This window comes from Lampetra fluviatilis, chromosome 49 (genome assembly GCF_964198595.1).
Source record: "Lampetra fluviatilis chromosome 49, kcLamFluv1.1, whole genome shotgun sequence".
NCBI lineage: Eukaryota > Metazoa > Chordata > Hyperoartia > Petromyzontiformes > Petromyzontidae > Lampetra > Lampetra fluviatilis.
In genome coordinates, this window is record NC_136323.1 from 1506189 (window position 1) to 1529405 (window position 23217).

Here is a 23217-nt window from a genome sequence, read left to right on the forward strand (position 1 = left end):
TCGATAACCCACTCATTGCAAGCGTGCATACACGTACTTACTCGCGTGTACATCATTGGTGACCAGACGGAGACCATCAACTCACCTTGCTTGAACACGCGGATCAATCAGGGACGGCTGAAACATGGATTCAAACCAAGGAATTTGGAGGAAGTGGCTCAGTGCCCAATGAAGACTCCCACAAGGCTCCCCATTGACGCCACGGTAGCGATATGTTAACTACCTCGCCTGGTATGCAGGAGGTCGTGGGTTGAATACCGACCCTGACGCCTGCTGTATATTTGGAGTTTGTGTGTCTCTCTCCCCGTGTTCGCGTGGATTTTTCTCCAGTTCCTCCGTTTTTTCCATTTACATTTAGAACTAGCGTCACGCGTTTAGATTGTTTGGTGGCTATAAACTTCCGCACTATAAGCCACTTCGTTGAGCTATCATTCGTGATAGCCAGGTCGTTTATGACAAAGAGTGATAAAATAAATAAAACACTTTTTTAAGTTTTAGTATTTGTTTTATATGCAGACAAACTAGCTGAGTAACTTCAAAGGCAATACAATATAATGCAGAAGAACTCCTTTGATCCGCAGTGATGTCGGGGATGAACATCGCAGACACTATTATCCGTGACACTTATCCGTGACTTTGTTCCATGTATCTGCGAAAAAGTTTTGGGATAATCGCGAATGACGAAATTCGTTTGCCGATGAACCCCACTTATCTGCCAAAAATGCGTAGAGGACACGGGGAGTGATGATGTCTTAATTCCCGCACGTGAGTCCAGGCAGAGGTTGGAGGTCAATATTTGCAGATAAGCTGCGGGTAAAAATGATCGAATCCATCGCGTGACTCCACTTATCCAGACAATAAGAAGTGAAATTGGCGGGTATTAGGAGGCAAAAACGCAATTCGGGATGGCAAAAACATGCAGATAATCACGGATAATCGGAGGACGAGGGGTGTAGATAATCAACGTTTTCACGAATCCTACAGCTGCTGCGGACAATTGCAGTCACGGGGTAACAGTGCAGTATAGAATTCCTGGCAGTGTTGTGGCAGATAATTTGACTCCAAAGTAGAAGGCCCTGAGTTCACATCATCCCACTCGGTGTTTCATCTAATACCACCATCTTGCTGTGGTTGATGAAAATAAGTTTGCGTGAAAAGCCAATGGGGTTGCTTGTCCAATGGAATCGCCTGTCCCTGTCATAGGAATGTGGAATTGTGCTCTGTTGGTTTCAGGAGACGAGCACTGGGCCGCACACTTTGACATTGCCTTTGAATCGTGGCGCGTGTGTCGGGTGTGTGTCTGAGCAGGATCACCCTGGGTGGATGACGCGTGACCCAGCGTGACTTTTTGTCAAAAACCAAAATAAAAGGTCACCTCGGAATTGACGTTCAACAGCACTTAATGACAACGCGGGTGGAAAATAAAATGTCCCAAGCAAAAAAATCCCGCTCGACCGGACTTTACACAATTACTCATGTTAAGAAAAAATAAGTAACTGTCTCTGTGATGGAAATATGATACGCATCATGAATGTTATTTTGTTTGAAAGGCGAAATGTCAAAATGTGACAAGTGGTCACATTTCACAAATTGTACCCCCTTTTTAGTGATATATATTATTATATATTTTTATATCCTCCATGTTACCCAGGTAGGAGCCATTTGGCATGGTAAAGTGTGGTGAGACGTTAACTACCTCGCCTGCTATGCAGGAAGTTTGTGGGTTCGATCCCTACCCTGATGCCCGTATATTTGGAGTTTACATGTCTCTCTCCCCATGGTCGCGTGGATTTTCTCCGGGTCCCGGTTTTTACATTCACATTTAAGAAAGATGCATGTAGAGTATTGGGCTATCATTTGCGATAGGCTAGTCGCTACTAAATATAGCTACATAGCTTAAAGGGCCTTACCGGGAAAATAGTTTATATAGCTTTTTTACATTTCTTCCAAGATGTCTGGCCAGAGTGGAAGAGTAGGCCAAAAACACCCCTAAACAGGGCTCTCGAGAGCTCTCTCTCTCTCTCTCTCCAAGAGGCCCTTCCAACAGCGGTGACGTGAGCGGCTAAATTGCAGGGCTACAACTGTTCACTTGGGTGCCCCATTGGAAGACCTGGAGGGGAAAAGGAGCGTCCCAAATCCCTTCCAAGTCGATGTCAAAAGTTAAAAATGTCTTCCTGTTCCAATAGGCCTTGGGTGCTGCTCAGTTCTGGTAGCAGCTGCGAAGCCATGGGTGACAATTCCACGTTCCTACGTCGGAAGTCCGGGTCTCTGTTTTGAACGGTCGCTTTTGACTCGGGGCAAAATGGGACAAATTTGACTGACCATTGAGGGATAGTGATGGTGGTGATGATGATGCACTAAGTTGATGGGATAAGCAACCTAGCGAAACATTGTTCAAAGGCCACCTGAGTGTGAATCCCGGCTGTGGTTCGATCGGCATCTGGTGATATCTGAAATGATGCTGGACCCTCAATCACCAACCTACAGTGACCAGAATAGTGATGTATGGTGAAACAAACAAACCCCGTGAGCAACATGATGTGGGGAAGCCTTCACCCAAATGTGGACTCACAAAGGCCTGGACGTTATTTTATTTTATGACAGAGCAACTAAACTAAGCGCACTTTTAAATTGAGATTTAAAATCCGGATTGAAAACGCATTTCTTTACAACTGATTTCTGTGTTCAGTCTCGTTGTCCTTCGCTCCGCACCTCCGATTGGTACAATTGGCTACGTACGGTGCGAAAAAAGTTCAACATACATATATATTACTTTGTTATGACTAAAAGATAAAGGTGCAGCCCTACAATTGCTTGCTCATGGCACCGCTGCAGGTAGGGTCTCTACTCAAGCTGGGCAGACACCAAGGAAGAGGTAAAAGAGTGCCCACGCTTTACCCCACCGCTCGCAATCGGCTGATTGTATGCATGTGAACGTGCACGTTGAACTTCTTTCGCACCGTACACAACCAACCATAATCCCATCACTGTGCGTTCCGCTAACCCCATCTCCTCGTGTCTAGGTGTGCCGATTGAAATCACCTTTGATATGTCCATGACAACCGGTTGCGAATGAGAATAATCGCAGCCAAATAAATTTCCAATGTTTGGCTCGAAGACGAAAGCACACATTCACAATTTACCAATAAAAATTTTTCCTGAACGCAAAAAAATGAAAGCTGCGAGAGAAAGTAACTTCAAAGACAGAATCACGCGGCACGGATTGATGGGGGGGGGCACATTTTCTTTCTGAAGATAAAAAAAATTAACTCGTGTCGCTCAACTCACGGTCGCGATGATTTAGAGGGAGAAGTCACTCTCGAGATGTAACCTAAATGTTTACATGTCCCTGGTAACAGTAACAATTCCTATCGCGCCGTAATATGGCAAGCCACCACAAGGCTGCTGAACAAACAACAAAACGTTCAACATGCTTCATTCGTGAACAAATCATTCGGTGATACTGCTGCTGCTGCTGCATGGGAAGTGGTGGACAATCGCAATCACAGCCATGAAGAACGAGCCATCGCCCCGGAATGTTGCCTGATAATTATTTATCATTTTAAGGACACGCGTTGTGTTCCTGGCGAACGTGTTTCAATTGTTGTTGCTGTTTCTATCCGCAAGTCGCTCGTCCATTGCCTTTTGAAAGCAGTCACCGTTCACCGTCTCGGCTGACTGCTGCCCGCAAAGGTGCGTTCTCAAGCACGCTGCTCTTTGAAGGCGCATCACCGATCGGCAGCCCAGAGCCGAACAAAAATAAATGGATTTAATTTTCGATTTAAAGCTTTCGTGACTGCAGGGATTCATCTTCTTGGTTCTTTCGGTAAAGTCACGTAGAAGGGAAATAATCAAATAATACAAATAAAACAATAAAAAAATTCTCACAACGTTTCGGCCACAACGGCTGCTTGCGTTGTGGCCGAAACGTCGTGAGAATTATTTTATTATGTTTTATTTTTATTATTTTATTATTTCCCTTCTACGTGACTTTACCGAAATAACCAAGAAGAGAAAAATAAAATGGCACAGTCTCATGGCAGGAGCCCGGTACATTCGTCAAAGGCGCCCTTTATATGAACTCCAGCAACAACACAGATTAATTAATCAACCGAATACAATAGCAACGAGCACAAGGACACGCTTTACGCGAGAGAGCCTGCCATTTGTAAAGAAATATTCAGATAAATGCTGCAATGCATATGTGGTCATTATTCGGGCCCATGTTTTTTTTTATTTTTCACTTTATTTTTTTTTCTTTTTCTCCCTCTCCGCGATTATTAAAAAATATGTGACCAATTTATTCTTCAGAGTGCGGTAAACGAAGTCCGTGTGTAAAATTGGCAGATGCCTCCTCCTTCAGAGCGATCGGGGAGTGCCAAATTCCGTAGCTCGCTCTCTGCTTTTTATTCTTTCTTAAACTCCGGGGAGGCTGCCCTCAAAGCGTCGCGCATTTGCTAACAATTAAAAGCCGACGACAAAATAATAAAATATCGCTTTCGTTACGGCCTCGTTACGTAACGCGTCCACGTGTGGAGCGTTTTATGAAACGTGTCCCTTGATCAAGGTTCGAATGTGACATAGATTGTGTTTACCCCACAACAATTTTGCGCATGTTTCTGCACAAATAATGGCATCGCACTTTTAAGCTATTAGTTAAAGACCATGTGGTGTCATTCACTGATTAATGTAAAATTAGCCAACTTACAGATTGTTTGGAAAACGTGTATCTGTGTGTGTGTATGCGTGCATGTCTATGTGTGTCAATGTGTGTACGTGTATCTTTGTGCGTGTGTGTCACCTTCATATGTGCTCACTAACAGCACTTGCCCCAAGAGTCAGTTAAGGCTATAAGATGATTTTTGTCTTCGTGTCACTTTGAGAAGCGGTGGTGCAGTTGTTAGCGCTATAAACCCAGTTACCCTACCTCGTTCGATTCCCAGCCACTGCTAGCATCGTTGAAAAATATGTGAACAGGTCCTAAACCTCCCCTCTAGGTCAACTCAGCCTAAATTGATCCAATGGTGTATCGTGCTGTATAACCATGAGCACGAGGAGACGACAATGGTGGCCAGGCATGGTGCTGGCTAACCCACCCTCTCACGTGTCAATGTCGGACTTAATACGTGTTCTCTAACAGCACTGGTCTCAACAGTCTAGCCAAAGTGAATGTGTCTCTCTGCTCAAACATCATGGACGGCCACCTATCGTCATCGGTTGTCCACAGCCAAAAGTGGAAATTCCACATTACTATGCTGGGAACAAGCCTGATCTTTGTCTAATGCAACATCCTATTGATATTTGATAATGCATTTTTGGCAGGTAAGGTCTACTAAGCTATATAGTAACTCTTTTTCAGAAGTGGCCTGGCCACAAATGATAGCTCAACGAAGTGAATTGCATTGCATTGTGGCGTCATTGATTTTACACACCCGATGCGATGCTGGGTATGATGCAGCAAACGATGTTAATCAATGCTGTGGTATGTATGTATGTTGAACTTATTTCGCACCGTACGTAGCCAACCGTGCTAATGGGAGGTGCAGCTGATGATGACGACGAGGAAAATGACGATGACATGTTCCATTGAACCCTAATCACTGATTAAAAAAACATTTACATTTATTTAAATGCATGGATGAAAATTTACGTTACGCAACGTTCAGTCCCAAACGTGGACAGGCTATTTAAGCCATGCTAAGCTTTTTAGGAAAGCGTTCTGACATTTATTTAACATAAAACTTTCCTCAACTTGTGTTCGCTGAGCAAAATGGGGTTGGGTTTTTTTCCTCTCTGCCGTGTGCGCCTGTGGACTTTCTCTCTGGCCGATGTTTATCTGAAAAGCCAGACTCCCCACAATAAATAATCTGTCTCATTCAGCGCAACCACAACTGAAGAATTTGAATACGTAAACATACACACACTCACACAATGTAATAAGCAACGACACAGGTCCCCCGTGTAGCCTTTATCAGACCGTCGGGGCAAGTGCTGTTCAGGAGTAGCAGCTATAAAGGACGGCAAATCATAAGGGGGTTGGTGGGCCAACACCCACGCCCGGCCGCCTTTGTCTTCCCAGTGCTGATATTTTCACACCGCACCAGGGTACTCGCTTGAGGCTGAGCTGACCTAGTGGAGGCCCACAACCAATTCAAATGTTCGCCTCGCGTATTGGTCGTGAGAGGAAATGGAACTCGGCTCATACCGAGATATGCCGACCAGGACACGACTACACAAACAACTGCACAAAAAAGACGACTATGTCCAAGACTGCCTTGGAGATTCTACGGTCGAGTACTGCTGTTAGTGAGCACATATTAACCTCAGCCTGGGCGCGAACACCCCAAGGCCATCTTTGTCACCCCAGGGCCGATGTTGTACCCAGCGCCGTTTACGAATTTCAAACAACCTAGAGGACCGGAACATGTTTAAACACATTGTCCTCCTGCGGAGGGAGCTGTTAGCAACGTTGGGTTGCTCGGTCAATGACCAGGGTCAACGGCGGCGTGGTGTATTCCACAAATATGGCCGACTGTGAGGGCGGGCACAAGCCGGCGTGAGTGGGTTAAACGTTGAGTTTTATAAGGGCACCACGGAGTGACCACCCCCTCCCCACCCAGCCCCACCCCTCCCACCCCCGACCCAGCCCCATCCTCCCCACCCAGCCCCTCCCCACCCTCCCCTCCCCACCCAGCCCCACCCCTCCCATTTTTGGATGCACGACGGATGGACGGACACAATAATCCCCTGTGGGCTGGTGTAACCAGGAGGTTCCTACCAGTATAATTATTATTACCACATGACCAAACATATGTCAAAATATCAACATTATCACAATCACCACGACTAAACATCAACATCACTAACACCACCACCACCAAGTGTCACTGTCCCCATACCACCATCGTCATCTCAACCTGTACGATCCACACAACTAGACGCATCACTGCCTCCGCCTAAGCTCTCCAGCAGTAGCGTGCCACTGTGCTCATCCAGAACAGACCGTGCGACGTGTAACGGACGCAATGCCCCGATCTGTAATGACGCAGGAGACATCGCAGCGACCACGCTTCGCTGCTCCTGACGCGCGTAGTCTGGGCTTGACCCCCTGAATGTGAAATTGTAGTTTTTGCTACGCACCTATGTCGGCCAATACACCAGAAGAAGAAGAAGACTTCCTCCACCACTGGAATCACCACCATCCGTGATCACCAATTAGCACCACTTCCACTTGGACCGCAACTGCCACTACCCCACGCGCCACCAACACCACCAACACCACCACCACCACCACCAACACCACCAACACCACCAACCCCACCACCACCAACAACACCACCAACCCCACCAACCCCACCACCAACACCACCAACCCCACCAACACCACCAACCCCACCAACCCCACCACCAACCCCACCAACACCACCAACACCACCAACCCCACCACCAACCCCACCAACACCACCAACACCACCAACCCCACCACCAACCCCACCAACACCACCAACCCCACCAACCCCACCACCAACCCCACCAACACCACCAACACCACCAACCCCACCAACCCCACCAACCCCACCACCAACCCCACCAACACCACCAACCCCACCAACCCCACCAACCCCACCACCAACCCCACCAACACCACCAACCCCACCAACACCACCAACACCACCAACCCCACCAACCCCACCACCAACCCCACCAACACCACCAACCCCACCAACACCACCAACCCCACCAACCCCACCACCAACCCCACCAACACCACCAACCCCACCAACACCACCAACACCACCAACCCCACCAACCCCACCACCAACCCCACCAACACCACCAACCCCACCAACACCACCAACCCCACCAACCCCACCACCAACCCCACCAACACCACCAACCCCACCACCCACCCCACCAACACCACCAACCCCACCAACCCCACCAACCCCACCACCAACCCCACCAACACCACCAACCCCACCAACACCACCAACCCCACCAACCCCACCACCAACCCCACCAACCCCACCAACCCCACCACCAACCCCACCAACACCACCAACCCCACCAACCCCACCAACCCCACCACCAACCCCACCAACACCACCAACCCCACCAACACCACCAACACCACCAACCCCACCAACCCCACCAACACCACCAACCCCACCAACACCACCAACCCCACCAACCCCACCACCAACACCACCAACCCCACCAACCCCACCACCAACCCCACCACCAACTCCACCAACACCACCAACCCCACCAACACCACCAACCCCACCAACCCCACCACCAACACCACCAACACCACAACCACCGATAGCCGGGTGCTGCACGCCTCTGAGCCGGTGCCGTGGAGGCGAGGGGTTGGTGGATTACACACAGATGTTGTGAAACTCCCCTCTCGTGGGTGCTGAGGAGGATGCACACCCTGGCTCGCCAGGAGAAGGCAGTACATCAGAATTTGGACTGATGTCTTTAAATGTGTCCCATCTGTACGGGGCAGAGCGTTGCCCACTGGCACGTGTGGCCGTTCTGTGGTGGCTCCGAATTCCTCCCACACGTACGCGCTCATTCATATATATAGAGAGGGCGGCAGAGCTTGGGCAAGAATTTAGCACCGGCTCACTGCCTGGCTGTTGCCTTCCCACTTGTCTGTGGTTCCACCTCCTGCCTCTGCGTTATTCCCTCTCTTCGAGAGCGAGCGAATCCTGTGACGTTAATATAACTGTGACCACCATCATCACCACCATCACCACCATAGCCTCCAACATAACCATCAGTATCACACTCGCATGAACCCTAGGGGGAGGCCCAGGACCGGCTCAGATAATCGTCACCGGCTGATGGCCGTAAGTAGGAATTGAACACCGGTCGCTGGGTCGTTGTGTGCATAGCGCTCACCGCTATGCTACTCAACATACAACTCGCTATAACAGCTCGCTATAACAACTCGCTATAACAACTCGCTATGACAACTCGCTATAACAACTCGCTATAACAACTCGCTATAACAACTCGCCTGAACCCCACAATTCTCAGTCGCGGATCGTACGCCCGAGTTTCCTCCTGCGGGGTGATCATCGGCGGTGGCTGTGATCATGGTCACGTGGGGGAGGTTACTGCACAAGTCCCAGGGGCTGGAGCAGGGGCTGGCGGAGATGGGGACGTCGCTCGATGCGACGCGACGTAGCCTCCAGCGATGTCCTAACAAGCGGGGCCATCTGGATACAATCTGACACCGTGACAAAGCATGTGTTTCCACTTTGGGTGGTGGCGGTGGTGGTGGCGGTTATGGCGGTGGTGGTGGTGGTGGTGTTGATGATGATGATGTCGGTTGGTCGTGGCGAAAGAGATAGTTGTGGTAATGGTTTTGTCGTTTCTGGTGTTGCTGGCAATGCCATTGGCTGTGGTAATTTTGGTGGCTGTTTTGGTAACGGTGGCGCGTGCAGTGATGATGATGCCGTTGGTGGTGGTGATGATTGTGGAATTGTTGTTGTTTGTGTTGTTGGTGACGGTGGTAATCGCTGTATGGGGAGCGGTAGTGTAGAGGTTTGCACGTTGCGCGACTAATCCAACGACTTGAGTGACGATTAGCCTGGGCTTCCCCTAGGTCGACTCAGCCTCAAATGAGTATCTGGTGCGATGTGTGAAAATTGCCACGAGGGAGGCAAAGGCGGCCGGGCGTGATTTGGGTAACCCACCCCATCGTATGCCGTGCCGGCCTTCATAGCTTCTCGCTAACAGCACTTGCCCTAAGGCTACACGGGAGATTTTTGTCTTTGATAATAGCTGCGATGGAGGCTGTGGTAGTGGTTATGTTGGTATTGGAGGTGGTGGGGACAGTGGTGCTGATGTTACTGGCGGTGACAGCAGCGGTGTTAGCGCTGATGGTGATGGCAGTGTTGGTGGAGGTGATTTGATGCGTTGATTGAGTGGTTTTGCTGGTGGGTGGTAAGGGCTAAACAAGATTTATATATTTTTCTTCAGACAATCTCGAGCATTAATAGAGGAATGTGTTTTACCTCTGGACAGGGCAGGGAAAAGTGGCCCTTGTGTATGAATCACTGACGACACCACTACACGGACTTTGAACTCTGTTTTAATAAATAAATCGTAAAAATTTGATAGACTTAACGAGCGCAAGCCAAACCCGACGGAGTTATAATTTAAAGTAACAAAATGTTACGACAAGTCAAATCGTCTACCTGTTCACACAAGCACCGATTCCTTGAACCAGGGGTGGAAATTCCACCTTGCCATGAGCGGACCCAGTCTTGCCATAGGGACGAGCACTAATAATACAGTAATTATCCTTTGCGTGTGAAAGTCTTGAGAGAGACCCCCAAGACTAACTTGCGGATGGCCACTCACATATTTCTAGATTTGAAGCTTTCGTGACTGCAAGGATTCATTATTCTTAGGTTTTTTCGGTAAAGTCACGTAGATAAAAAATTAGAATTAAAATTAGCCAAATTGCTCTAAACGCACGTTTTCAAACATGTGGAGGGGAAAACCCGAGAGGACCGACAGAAAAAAAATCCACGCGTCCACGGGGAGAGAGAGAGAGACACCGCAAACTCCAAACATACAGCAGCAGGCACCGTCAGGATCACGGACTGGTGCGCCTGATAATATCTGGGTGTAGGGGCGGTGGAGATGGTGATTCCTTCAAACCAACGTTTAAGAGCTGAGAGTGTCTGACTCAACGTCTTGCCACCTTCGTCGACGATGCGAACGACAGCGACTCAATGATTAAATCCACAGACTGAGACCCATAGACTGCAAATAATGTAAAATAATACCGGCTAATGTCGCTAATGTATATGCTTTCACGTGCCGAACATTTAATTCTTCGGCGAATTCTCAAACCGCACACTGCCCCCATTTTTAAAGTAAAAAAAAACTCCTCCGTATCCCCTCGCCGTCGCGAACACTGAACGTTCGCGAGACGTCGGGGTTGTAGTTTGCGAGTCTCTCTATTTTCGTTGGGAGATGCGGCCGCGGCAGGGTTTACTTTACGAATGCTGATGATGGAAAAAAATGTGTTTAACAAACGAACGCAAAAAAATGTTGACAAATGTCCAAAAGGACTGGGATATAACCCAAACCAGACCTCCCAGCTTCTTATAATGAACATGAGAGGGTTACTTTTTTTTCTTTACAAAATGAAGACATGTGAATTTATGGATACATACCGTACAATGCAAAAGTTACATGCATATAAACATGAACACATTCCATTTACGTTATGTACGGAGAGGGGAAGTGCGATTAGCGAGCTCACATTAAGTCCAGCATGGCACGTGGCAAGGCAGAAAATGGCCACAACAACTACATGCCCAGCCGCCTTTGTCTCTCCAGAGCCGATGTTGATTCTAATCTAAATGCCAATGACGGAGTCTGCTGCTGGCCACGAGGAGAGGGCTTCAGCAGAGAGAGAGAGAGAAAGTTCGTGTCGTTCTGCTGTTCCTCCTCCTTTGTTGAAGGAATGCAGACCACAGTGATTTACCATGGATCCATATTGTGGCTTGCATGGCCACAATCAGCGACATGCAGATGTGAATGGCCACAGCAACAACACAATTCCACACACTCGTTTTAAGCTCAGCTGACTCGGATTTGGCCCAAATCAAGTCTGTAGACTGATTGGCTGCTGATGATGATGAGCATCAGAACTGGGAGTCGAACACAGACTGCAGAGTGTGTGTGGATAGACACACAACAACAACACAACAACAACCGCCGTTCGCCACCAAGTGGCGGTGACGTCACCGCAGCGCTTGTGCCAGGCTAGGTACACTTTGGGGCCGCGTGAAGTGTGTAAGGCTCCCTGACAGGAGTTCACGGGGCAGACACCAAGGACAAAGACGAGCATACGTAGAGACAAACATACCCTGAGAGCACATACTCAACAAAGCACGTGAGTCTGCGTGCCCGATGACAGACGTATTTCTTGTGGGTGCAGTGGTTTGCTGAATAACGATGCAATATAGTTCAGTAACCTGCCATTGTAATGTGGAATTTACACCGGTGACCTTTGGCTGAGCAATGCCCTGAACTGATAAGAGCAGTCAGGACACTTTGAGACTTTAACTTCCCCACCTGTTATGCAAGGAGGTCGTGGGTTCGATCCCGACCCTGACGCCTGCTGCTGTATATTTGGAGTTTGAATTTCTCTCACTCCCCTTGTCACGGTTTTTCCCTCCACATTTAGAATCAACGTGCATTTAGAGTATTTGGCTGCTATAAATGTCCACATGCTAAGCCACTTTGTTGAGCTATCATTCTGATAAAGAGCTATACAGCTCAGTGGGCCTTACCTGGTAAAATAAAAAATAAACGCTCAGTTTATTATGTACAGATCATTACACAGCGGTGACATCTCAAGAGCCGAAATAAGCCAAATTTACATGCCAAACTGAATTTTAAAAAACGCTGCAGTCATTGGTGAGCAGGCTAATACCATCAACCCGCTACAAAAGTTTAAGTTAATGCCAAGAGAAATACTCTATAACTCAGTGTTTAATATTCAGTATAACAATGTACAATCCATTGCCGAAATAAAGGCCTCCCCACAATCTGTGAGTAGTTGCGGGGGTTGTTTGACCATACTTCACCACGCTGGTTTGTGCGGGTTGACGAAGCAGAGATGGGAGGGAGGGCCGGCATCGGATCCGATGCCACTCGCAGTGCTCATGTCACAGATGTAACCGCACGTACTCACGCAGAACCATAACGGGCTTCACACTATCCGTCCAGATGGGTCTGTAACACTCATCCCGCAGTCAAAAGGTCGTAAGTTCAGATCCCAGTTTGGGTGGACTCACCATCGCCATTATCGTCCATTCAGGGTCATAATGAGAACCACGATTTGATGATAAGTCTGGACACACGGGTCCCCTCCAAAGGAATGTGGAATTTCCACCACAGGGTTCAGGGCCACAAATGGAAAATGGGTGCGGCTCCCCGTTCTCATTTGACGAAGGAGAAACATTAACCGTGGCGCGTGGTGGTGACGTGTTAAACTCTTACGAGAAAACTGCATCTACGCTGAATTTGAAATATAATTCTTCTTCAAGTTGCCCTTCAGCTGCTCCACGTAAAAGTGTCTCATGGGCAGTGCTCATCTCCACTGGTGGCCCTGAACCAGGGGAGGAAATTCCACATTCCCAGTGTGGGGTTCAGTCTCTCCATGGAATAAACACCGTTGGCTTTCCGCACAGCGGTACCCAGTTTTATTTACTTCGGAAATAATGGGCTGTTGGCTAAGATACACTGACACATAATGGCTTATTCTTGGAAATGAATGATCTTGACGATGATGGTGGTGATGAAGATGTCATGGGAATTTTCAACGTCTACATTACAACAGACGGAGGAGCACTTTGGTAATCTCGCTGCTTTTAGTGGGGATCGAACCTTCAACTCGACGAACAGCACCCTGGACAATGAGATAATCTCAGAAGCAACGGATACGTTGACTATATATATATGTCCTGTGCAGTGTACAGTACAGCTACTATCCATAATCAGCAAAAAATAATTTTATATTTTTCATTATAATTGAAACTTGTAACGCGCTGCCGCTGGAAGGCAGCCCACGCGATGAGCCTGCGCTGCAAAATTCCCAAAGCTCTGTGGTCCTCTACATATTAAGATGTTATCGGTTAATTAATGACCGTTTACATGTGGGAGGAAACCGGAGCAATCGGAGAAAACCCCGCGCGTGCGAGGGAGAAACACTCTATCCCCATACAGACGGAACAGATGGAGTCCACATTTTTGCGATACCGCCTTCTCCTGGCGAGCCAGGGTACGGCTCCACCTCGATGCCCACGGGAAGGAAGTTTCACAACATTCTGTGATCCATATTCTTTGGGTCTTTCGGTAAAGTCACGTAGATAGGTTCAAAGAAAAAAACAAAAAAACTACGACGTTTCGATCGCAACACAAGCGATCGTCATCAGGAAAACGTATCTTAGTTGAACCTATCTACGTGACTTTACTGAAAGACCCAAAGAATATGAATTCCTGCAGTCACGAAAGCTTTAAGTCAAGATTCTGTGATCCGCCAATCCTCGCTGCTACCTCCACGGTGCTGGATTACAGGCCATGTGCATAGCCAGCCACCAGCGGGCAGCTAAAAATACCTGCGAAGTTAATTTAGAGCATTCACCAATTGCCGGTTTGTACGGACGCTAAAGTTCGAGTCCTGGTACGGGGCATTTGATAATTTCTGGGGTGAGTCACGGTGACTACGAGTTCAAATCTTTTGTTGGTTTTCCACTCAGCCCAGCATCATGATCATTCCCGTCCAGGGTGGCTAAAATAGCTAGCGCCACTTTGTCAACCGTGATCTTGCCATGGATTGGGCCGGTTTTTAGCCGCGGAAATGTGAAATGAATTTCCACCACTGGCCTCATCGCTGCCAATGCGATGCGAGTGCCATCCCAAGCGCGGCTGTAAGCGGGAAGACGCGCTGAGCTATTGTAACAATGAAAGTGGCAAGCCTGCTTTGTAATCGAGATCGCGAATCGCATTGCGCACACCACAATCAACAACAACAAGCAGGCAATTGTTTGCAGCCACCCGCGAGCGTGCGTGAGTGTCGGTGCGCTAATTACGCGCAGAGGTCGTGCAGTGGGGGTTAGCGCACTGCGTCAATAAGCCTGCCACCCGAGTTCGATTCCCGCTCACGCCCTAAAAACTGTGCGCGAATATTTGAACCGGTATCCGTGCCTCCCCTAGGTCGACTCAGCCTTAGATTAGCAGCTGTTGTGGTGTGTAAACATCAGCACTGGGGGAGACAAAGGCGGTCGGGCGTGGTGCTGGCCACCCACCTCATCGTGGGCCGTGCCGGCCTTCACAGGTAACAGCACTTGGCCCAACGATCTGTGGAAGGCTACACGGGGGATATTTGTCTTTGTTGGTGTGCTAATGCCTCACGCCGCACTGCAATCCCTGCCACCCAATAGCCACCGTCGCCAGCATGGATCACCACCTGAGCCTGGCATGGCCCTCCCCTAGATCAACTCTGCCTAAAACGAACACAGCACCTGACGTGTTGGCGGTGGTGTTGGTGATGGTGATGATACTGGTGGTGGTGGTGGTGATGGTGCTGCTGGTGGTGATGGCGATTGTGGTGGCAGTGTTGCTGGTGATGGTGGTGGTGGTGATGGTGGTGCTGAGTGCGTTGGCAGGTTGGCCGCATCGCCAATGCATGAGAAATGATGACAACGTGGCTCGGTGTGCGGTGGCATTGGCCTAATCTCACTCGGCCCTCCCCGTGTTCTCCGCACTGGTCTCAATAGGTACTAACAGCACTTGCGCCAACAGTCTACTGGAGTATTATAATTGTAAATCTCTGAGATGGTGGTGTCTGTGTGCATGCGTGTGTGTGTATAGGTGCGTGTGTGTGTGCGTTATAAGGGAGCGGTAGTGAAGTGGTTAGCGCACAGCGACCTAAGTTCGATTACTGCTCACGACCAATACTATAGCGATGATTTTCTGAATCTCTCCTGGACCTCACCTAGGTCCACTCAGCCTGAAAATGTGTACCTGGCACGGGAGGCAAAGGCGGCCGGGCGTGGTGCTGGCCACCCGCCACGTCGTGTGCAAATTCAGGGTGGGTGGGTGATTGCTGGCAGCACTTGCCCCAACATCATGTTCGGGCTGTACGGGTGTGTGGGTGTGTGGGTGCGTTAGGAACTCACCTGCACTGACGATTGCACCTCCATGAATGGAGAGAGTGAGGAGCAGTGTAAACACCCGCGAAGCACGAGGCCACCGGCTATGATCCATGCCCTCCCCCCCCGGCTCTTAGCGCCTCTCCTTTCAAAAAAAAATATGTTTGGGCTCAAGCGATTGCACGCGGCCCCAGTATATTTTAGCAAAAAAAAAGCAAAGAAGGAGATGTAAAAATTAAAAGAGAGATTCTTGGCACCATACGCCGCCGTCAACTTATAAAACAACCTACACACGGGCACCTTCGCGTCAATCCGTGATAGGAGTGGGGGGGGGGTGTCACACGTTGACAAGCCCCAGCACCTGTGAGAGAACGAAGAAGGCACCCAGCGTCACGCACGCACTCGCTCGCTCTTCAGCTCTTTCGTTAGTGCGGGTTCCAAAAGTCGAGAAATTTGACGCGTAAACTTTCGTGTCGTTTTGTTTTGTGGTTGTTGTTTTTTTTTCCTGTGCGTGTGTTTGTTCCCGCTAAGCCATTTGGAGAGCCCCTCTCGCCTCTTAGCGCAGTTCCCTTCTCTTGCCACTTCGCTCTCTCGAATGCGTCCGACCCGCCCTCGGATCTTAAAGTCCCCCCCTTTCACGGCGCCGTTATCCCAAAATCTTGGAAGCACTCCAATGAGGGCTTGCGAGTAGTGGATAAGGGGCTTGGCTTTATACTTTGTCTCCGCCCAGTTTATACTCCAGGGAGGAGCGAGATGTGAACCACTCGGGAACCCTGAACTGATGGGTGCCACCCCCACCCAAATATCTGACGCACACCGACACCCAGTCCCCATCGCGAACCGGCCTGGGACACCGTAGGCGTGAACAAACCGACGCTCGCTCGAATTCAAAATATCCACCGCGTGTCATCGGCCGACCAAGAGAATGCTTGAGGCTCCTGCCAAAGGAATGAGGAATTGCCACCCACTGGCTCAGGTCTGCGAGGCGATATGGGTGCTGCCCGAATGCTCGTCTTAAGGGGGTAGAATGAGTGAATTGCATGCTCAGGAGGTACCGTCACACGACGCTTGGGAAATGCACGAGTCTGAATCCTGGTCAGGAGTTAAATTGAGTAATCATCATCGTGATACATGAAAAAACACCAACTTGTTTGGGTAGTCAACAGTGGCTGTCCAAACGAAGAGACTGGCTTCAGCAGAGGAATCTGGAATTTGCACGACCCACTTCAGAGCTGCCATCAGTGCGGGTGAGTTCTGCCGCACGCCCGTTTCAGGACGAGACTCTTGACTCGGATTAGAACAAAGCCACGTGTCCGTTTGTGCGAATGCGCACGCTCACGAGAAGGAGGGAAGCTGCGGTAACAAGGCAAGCGAGCTGGCACAGCGGGGAGCGGCTGGTACATCTGCCGCTCACCCCTGGTCCGTTAACCCAGACCATCTGGCTCTGGCTCTGTGACTTCTTGCGCAATGGCCATCCATCACTTCATGTGGCCTTGAAGTCCACCTTGTCGGGCACGATCGTCTCTTGCGTCGAAAAATGCGGTTACCGCTTTGTAAATGGTGCGTCTGCCTTATTCACGGCGGCATGTATGTTGCACTTCCTTCGCGCCGTACGTAGCCAGCCGTGATAATCTCGGTTTTAAACCAAGCACTTTGATTCACAATACATTTATTTGGGTCACTCATTTCTTTAGAACTGCCTTTTGTGTTTGAGTTTGTTGTCCTTCCCCCGCAACTCCAATTGGCACGGGTTGGCTACGTGCTAAAGAAGTTCAACGTACACACATGCATACGTGTCATGCACCCTCCACCACCCGACACAGCCTAATTGTATGTATCTTCTTGGTTCTTTCGGTAAAGTCACGTAGAAGGGAAATAATAAAATAATAAAAATAAAACATAATAAAATTAAATCATTCTCATGACGTTTCGGCCAGTATTTCCCTTCTACGTGACTTTACCGAAAGAACCAAGAAGATGAATCCCTGCAGTCACGAAAGCTTTAAATCGAAATTTAATTGTATGTATGTTAAACTTCTTTTGCACCGTACGTAGCCAACCGTGCTAATCGGAGGTGCGGAGGATGGGACGATGATGAATGAAGTCGTCACGTGACACAAATGTGCCCCGAATGTATCACCGCCAGAGAGAGCGACCCGCACGCACGATGAGCAGTCGGGTACGGAAGTTCCTCGGGCATTTACAGGCAGCATCCTCAAGCAGTTTCCAGCGTTGTGACACTGTTCTGCGGGCACACATTTTTGCCCACGCGATCTGCGCCAAAAGTGAATTACGAATCGTAATATTGGTCGCGGAAGCGCACTTACCAAGAACGACGTCTCCGTGTTGAATTTACGAGCACTTTGAAAGTCGTATCGTAATTAGCGGGGTGTTCATCATGCTGCATAGCTACCCGCGTCGTCTTCACGAACGCCTGCCACGTGCGCTTGCGATTTGGTTGCTAAACGTTGCCTACACCTGAAGCGGAGTTTTTAAAAAAAAAGCTACGGCACAGCTGATCTCTTTCCAAAGAAAACAGCAGGGAACGAGCCCACGAGGATTTTCAAAAGCACCAGCGTGGGATTTTCATTTGAGCGATTCGCTCATAAAAATAACAAACTATTTTTTTTAAAACACAGGGCGCTTTTGCAGTGACTCAGAGAAATCGGACACAAAAATGACATTCTGCTGCTGCTCTCTCTCTCTCTCTGCGGTTCCGCGTGCAATACTTCAAACCATTCACAACGTTTGCTCCTACCCACCCCTCCCCCCTGCAAAGTAGCCGGCTGTGTTTTCGGTTAACGACTCGGACGTGATATTGTTCAGCAAGTGTAGCTTACAAGGGGCCCAGACTGTGGAATTTAGCGGCAAATTTGAGGTCCTCTGAGTGGCCCGCCGGGAATTCCTCCTCTCAGCAGACTTATCAAATAAATGACTGGAAAATGTGATATGACATTTCCAGCCACGTGTCTCATTCATTTTCCACTTGCATGGACAACTCTTGACGGTCACCCGAAACGGAGTCCTATGCTTAATGTTGTGCCATCTGATCCCCAGATCTTCCTTGAACCTGGTCCGGCCTTCCTGTAGGTCGGCTCGGCCTAAACATGAATTGTGCGCATGCGTACGGGGACGGTCACGTGGCCCTAGCGGTAGGACGTTCGCCCTTTGATGAAGAGGCTGGCAGTTAGAATCCAGCAGGCAGCCCTGGTTATTACTGTGGGCGCGTTCAACATAAAATCCGCACCGTCTGCTTCACAGTGGACGTCAAAGATCCCCTGACATCATTCATGTGATGTGACATTTAAAATATAAAAAGTATGTTAAATGGAAAAAAGGATATGAAATATATGTAACAGCGACGTTTCAGGCGATGGCCCTTCTTCATGTATTCATGTGCTATGAAGAAGGTTCATTACCCGAAACGTCGCCTATTATATATATAAATGTTGAGGAAACAACGTTGTTCTTGACGATTGTGTGTACGTTGAACTTCTTTCACACCATACGTAGCCAACCGTGGTAATCGGAGGTGCGGGGGAAGGACAGCACGTTGCAGTCAGTTTCGACGATCCGTTGCTTTACCTTGCTCAGGGATCCGTGTCAAGTAAAACCATCGCCAATAAAAAAAAACTTCGCCGTACCTCTCGTCCGCATTGCGTCTCCACAAGGCTGGGGGGGGGGGGGCGGGATATGGGGTTATCAACCCCCGCAAGGAGGCACGTACGTGCCGTGTCGTCTTCCTCAATGCCTCCGCTACTTTTGTGACCCAAATCGAAAACGAGCGCTTAAAGCCACGCGACAGCCCAGCGGGAAGGTGGCGAATGAATCTTTGGCAAGCGCGTGGGGAACGCACCCACGGCATCATCACTGAATGCTCTGCGCTGAAACGGAGAGCCAGAGGACCGCTTCGGTGATGATATCGCGCGGCGATTTCAGATGCGCTTCTGCGGCCGTCTGGAACGCTCTCTTTCTACCGATATTAGGAAGCCACTGGGAGCTATGCACTTTTAAATAATCGAGATTGAAAACTAATTTCTTGAGAACTTCTCTTTGTGCTTAATTTGCTGTGCTTCATCCGCACCTCTGATTAGCACGGTTAGCTACGTACGGTGCGAAAGAAGTTCAACATAATACACACATGAGGTGCGCTAACATGTTTTGCATGAACGTGTAAAGAGTTCCTGTCCTCAAGCTGCCTGCAGGGAGTCTCTAAGTGTCTGTCCAATACAGATGTTAAACGTCCTCCCAGAGCCGAGCAATCATAATGAGTTTTCCATGTTAAACGTTTTAAAAGCTGCCCGTGAATTAGATTTGCATGTGTTCCACAAAATCCTGTTTCTTAATATTTACAAACACGTTTCCTTTGGAGTTAAACCATTCAAAGACAAATATCCCCGTATAGCCTATAACAGACTGTTGGGGCAAGTGCTGTTTGCGAGCACCTGTGAAGGCCGGAACGGCACACGAGAAGGGGGGGGGGTGGCCAGAACCACGCCCGGCCACCTTTGTCTCCCCAGTGACGATGTTTACACACGGCCACCAGGTACTCACTTGAGGCTGAGTCGACCTAGGGGAGGCCCATGATCGGTTCAGATAATCGTCACTGGGTTTCGGCCGTGGGCAGCAAACGAACTCGGGTCGCCGGGTTCACAGCGCAGCATCGCGCTAACCACGGCACTACCGCTCCCCACAAGCACACACCGTGTCAGGCGCGAGGGTTGTTTGACCATACTTCACCACGCTGGTGAGCGACTGCTGGTGAAGGCGGTGAGGCCCGTGCAGGGTTCAGGAATCCGCCCGCTCCGCCTGTGGTGTTTGCCGTGGCAAGGGGGTCGAACTCGGGTCGCCGGCTTCACAGCGCGGTCTGTAACACGTACAACGTGAAACACGGTTATTTGAAGACAACGTGACCTCGTGCTCCACTGAGCAATTGGGTAGCCCTGCAAAGTGGTACTCAACTTGGTTTAACACCCAGGAACAAAATAAGTGGACTTTTCCACAAATCTGGCTGTCGCCTGATGAAGCTAGTTGCAATTACTGGTGAAACGTCGTACTCAGATTGCAAATGTTGTGGCTTGGCTCTCCAACACACCGGTTAGTGCTGTACTGGTGACGAATTGGCCACGTTCTGTTTACGTGACAACCCTTACTAGTTGGCTGTGTCGGGTGGTGGTGGGTTTTAACAACACTTGTATATATTTATGCGATTTAACCAATACAAACAATACACCTCTATTATGCTTGTGTTGCGATCGAAACGTCGTGATATTGTTATTATTTTGATTATTTTTTTCTATATACGTGGCTTTACCGAAAGACCCAACATAATATGAATTCCTGCAGTCACGAAAGCTTTAAGTCAGCATTTAACCTTGTCGTGCAGTGATTAGTAACCGTGCTGAGACCACCAAGCCTCGACACTTGAGAAGCCGATTTCGTCAAACGGGCGGCTGAAACTCAGCGTCTCAGCCGTGTGTCCATGTCTGGATCTTGAACTTCTTTCGCACCGTACGTAACCAACCGTGCTAATCGGAAATGCGGGGTGAAAGACAACAAACTGAACACAACAAGCACTTCTCGAGAAATAAATTTTCAATCTCGACGATCCAAAAGTGCATAGCTCCCAGTGGCGTTCGAATATCGGGGAAGGAAGAGAGCGTTCCAGATGGCCGCCGAAGCGCATCTGAAAGCGCACGATGCGGTGACCGCCATCATTATTCGATGGCAGCAGCCACGATGAAGCCCCTTTGAATCCCCCATCGACCAATGGGCATCGACGTCGAGGCTGTTGGTAGGGGCGGGACGACACCGTGGGACTCGGCCCCACGGTTTGCAACGTTTCAGTTTCGTTCGATTTTTTTCTTCTAGCGACTGCGTCCCCCAAAGCAGATGCCGCACCTGGCATCACATCTGCTGAGGCACGTGCCAGATCGTAGTCCAGGTGGCCATGAACGACCACGGAGTCAGAGCCAGGCGAAGGTTGGAATCCTGCCCGGTTAGTTTAGAACATCGTGAAGTGTGGTGTGTAAAGTTGATGTTAACAACACCCCTGTGGATTAGAGGTGGATCGTAGGGTGCTCGTAATTGGTTATCAACACCGAGGTCCTGTGATCGAATCTTGGATTCAGCCGTCGGCGATTGTCACGTTCTTGACTGTGGTGAGCTGAGAGTTTCAGCCCGGTCACCAATGGCTGCATGCAAACATCGATACTGCATACGGTATTAATATCAGTATATTGTTTTGTTATTTAATTTGACTCTTTTTGGCCTGGCCAAGCATGGAGGTTTGAATAAAACGACACCTAGATGCTGTACACACGCAGCGAACCAGAGAGCCGCCCCCACCGCACAGATGAGAGAGGCCGATTGAAGTGACTCAGAAGTAGTTCTGTGGCGTCATCTTCCACGGGGCCGTCCCCTTGACTATGTCACGGCGCTCGCTGCGGGAGTTCGCGACGGACATCTCGACGCCATAAAAGCAGCGGCGGCAGTAATACCGTTAAAGAACGAAAACGTACGGTGCGAAAGAGGTTCAACAGCGCATGCAATGCACAGATTGTTCTAAAATGTCTAGCAAATATATATTTTCATGAAGCATCCTCTCTCGTTGCTTGTGAGATTAGTCTCTCTCTCTCTCTCTGCTTTTATTGCTATCTTGACCAGTTTGACTTTTTTTTTACAAGACCATGTCGGCTCAAGTTCTTCATCATCGTCGTCGTCGTCGTCAGCGATGGTCAATCCACTGCTGGATGAAAACCTCCGGAACCAGGCCGCCGTCGCTTCTCACGATCCTGCAATGCAACAAAGATCCCCCGTGTAGCCTCCACAGACTGTTGGGGCAAGTGCTGTTAGCGCGCACCTATGAAGGCCGGCACCGCATACGATAGGGTGGGTAGCCAGCACCACGCCTGACCGCCTTTGTCTCCCTCGTGGCGATGTTTACACACCGCACAAGGTACTGATGTGAGGCTGAGTCGACCTAGGGGAAGGCACCGGTACCAATTCAACTAATCGTCAGGAATGGAACACCGGGTTCATAACGCAGCACGATACCCACTACACTACCGCTCCCCACACTGCAACAATCCCCGCATACCACATGCACGTGAACCAATTTCGTTGCTCCGTCTCCTCGGTTCCACCTCCTCTCGAACACGTTGCATTCCTCGGCTCATTTTATTTTATTTAGCACGCGCGTAATCCCTTGGCAGGCCCGTCCGCTATTATTGTTGGCCATCGATCATCATCCGTTCGAGCTACGTGTGCTGCCCATGCTCACTTTACGTTTCTTCACAGTCTCGATGATGTAATTCACCTGCCCTACGTTCAACGATGATGCTTCAATCGGTGACCAAGGGGCTGGGACCCACAAACGCACGCCACTTGGGAGAACCCGCGGTTTATACGCTGCTGGCGACAACACGGGTTCGATTCCCGTAAGCATCTCAGCTTCAGAGCCTCAGGCCTGGAACACGTGTGTAGCTGGAGTCGTTTATGCAGCAACGATGTCATGCTTTTC

At 49.4% G+C, this 23217-nt stretch overlaps 1 protein-coding gene across 2 annotated transcripts in view; it reads right to left on the bottom strand.

Moving 5' to 3' along the window:
• LOC144948416 (uncharacterized) overlaps positions 1 to 16314 on the bottom strand; it is a 266228-nt gene extending 249914 nt beyond the window's left edge. For both annotated transcript variants that reach the window (XM_078877862.1, XM_078877863.1), the window contains exon 1: positions 15723 to 16314. In XM_078877862.1, the coding sequence (XP_078733988.1) occupies positions 15723 to 15810 (88 nt within the window). In that variant the 5' untranslated portion in view covers positions 15811 to 16314. The remainder of the gene's footprint in view (positions 1 to 15722) is intronic.
• Positions 16315 to 23217: the final 6903 nt, after the last annotated feature.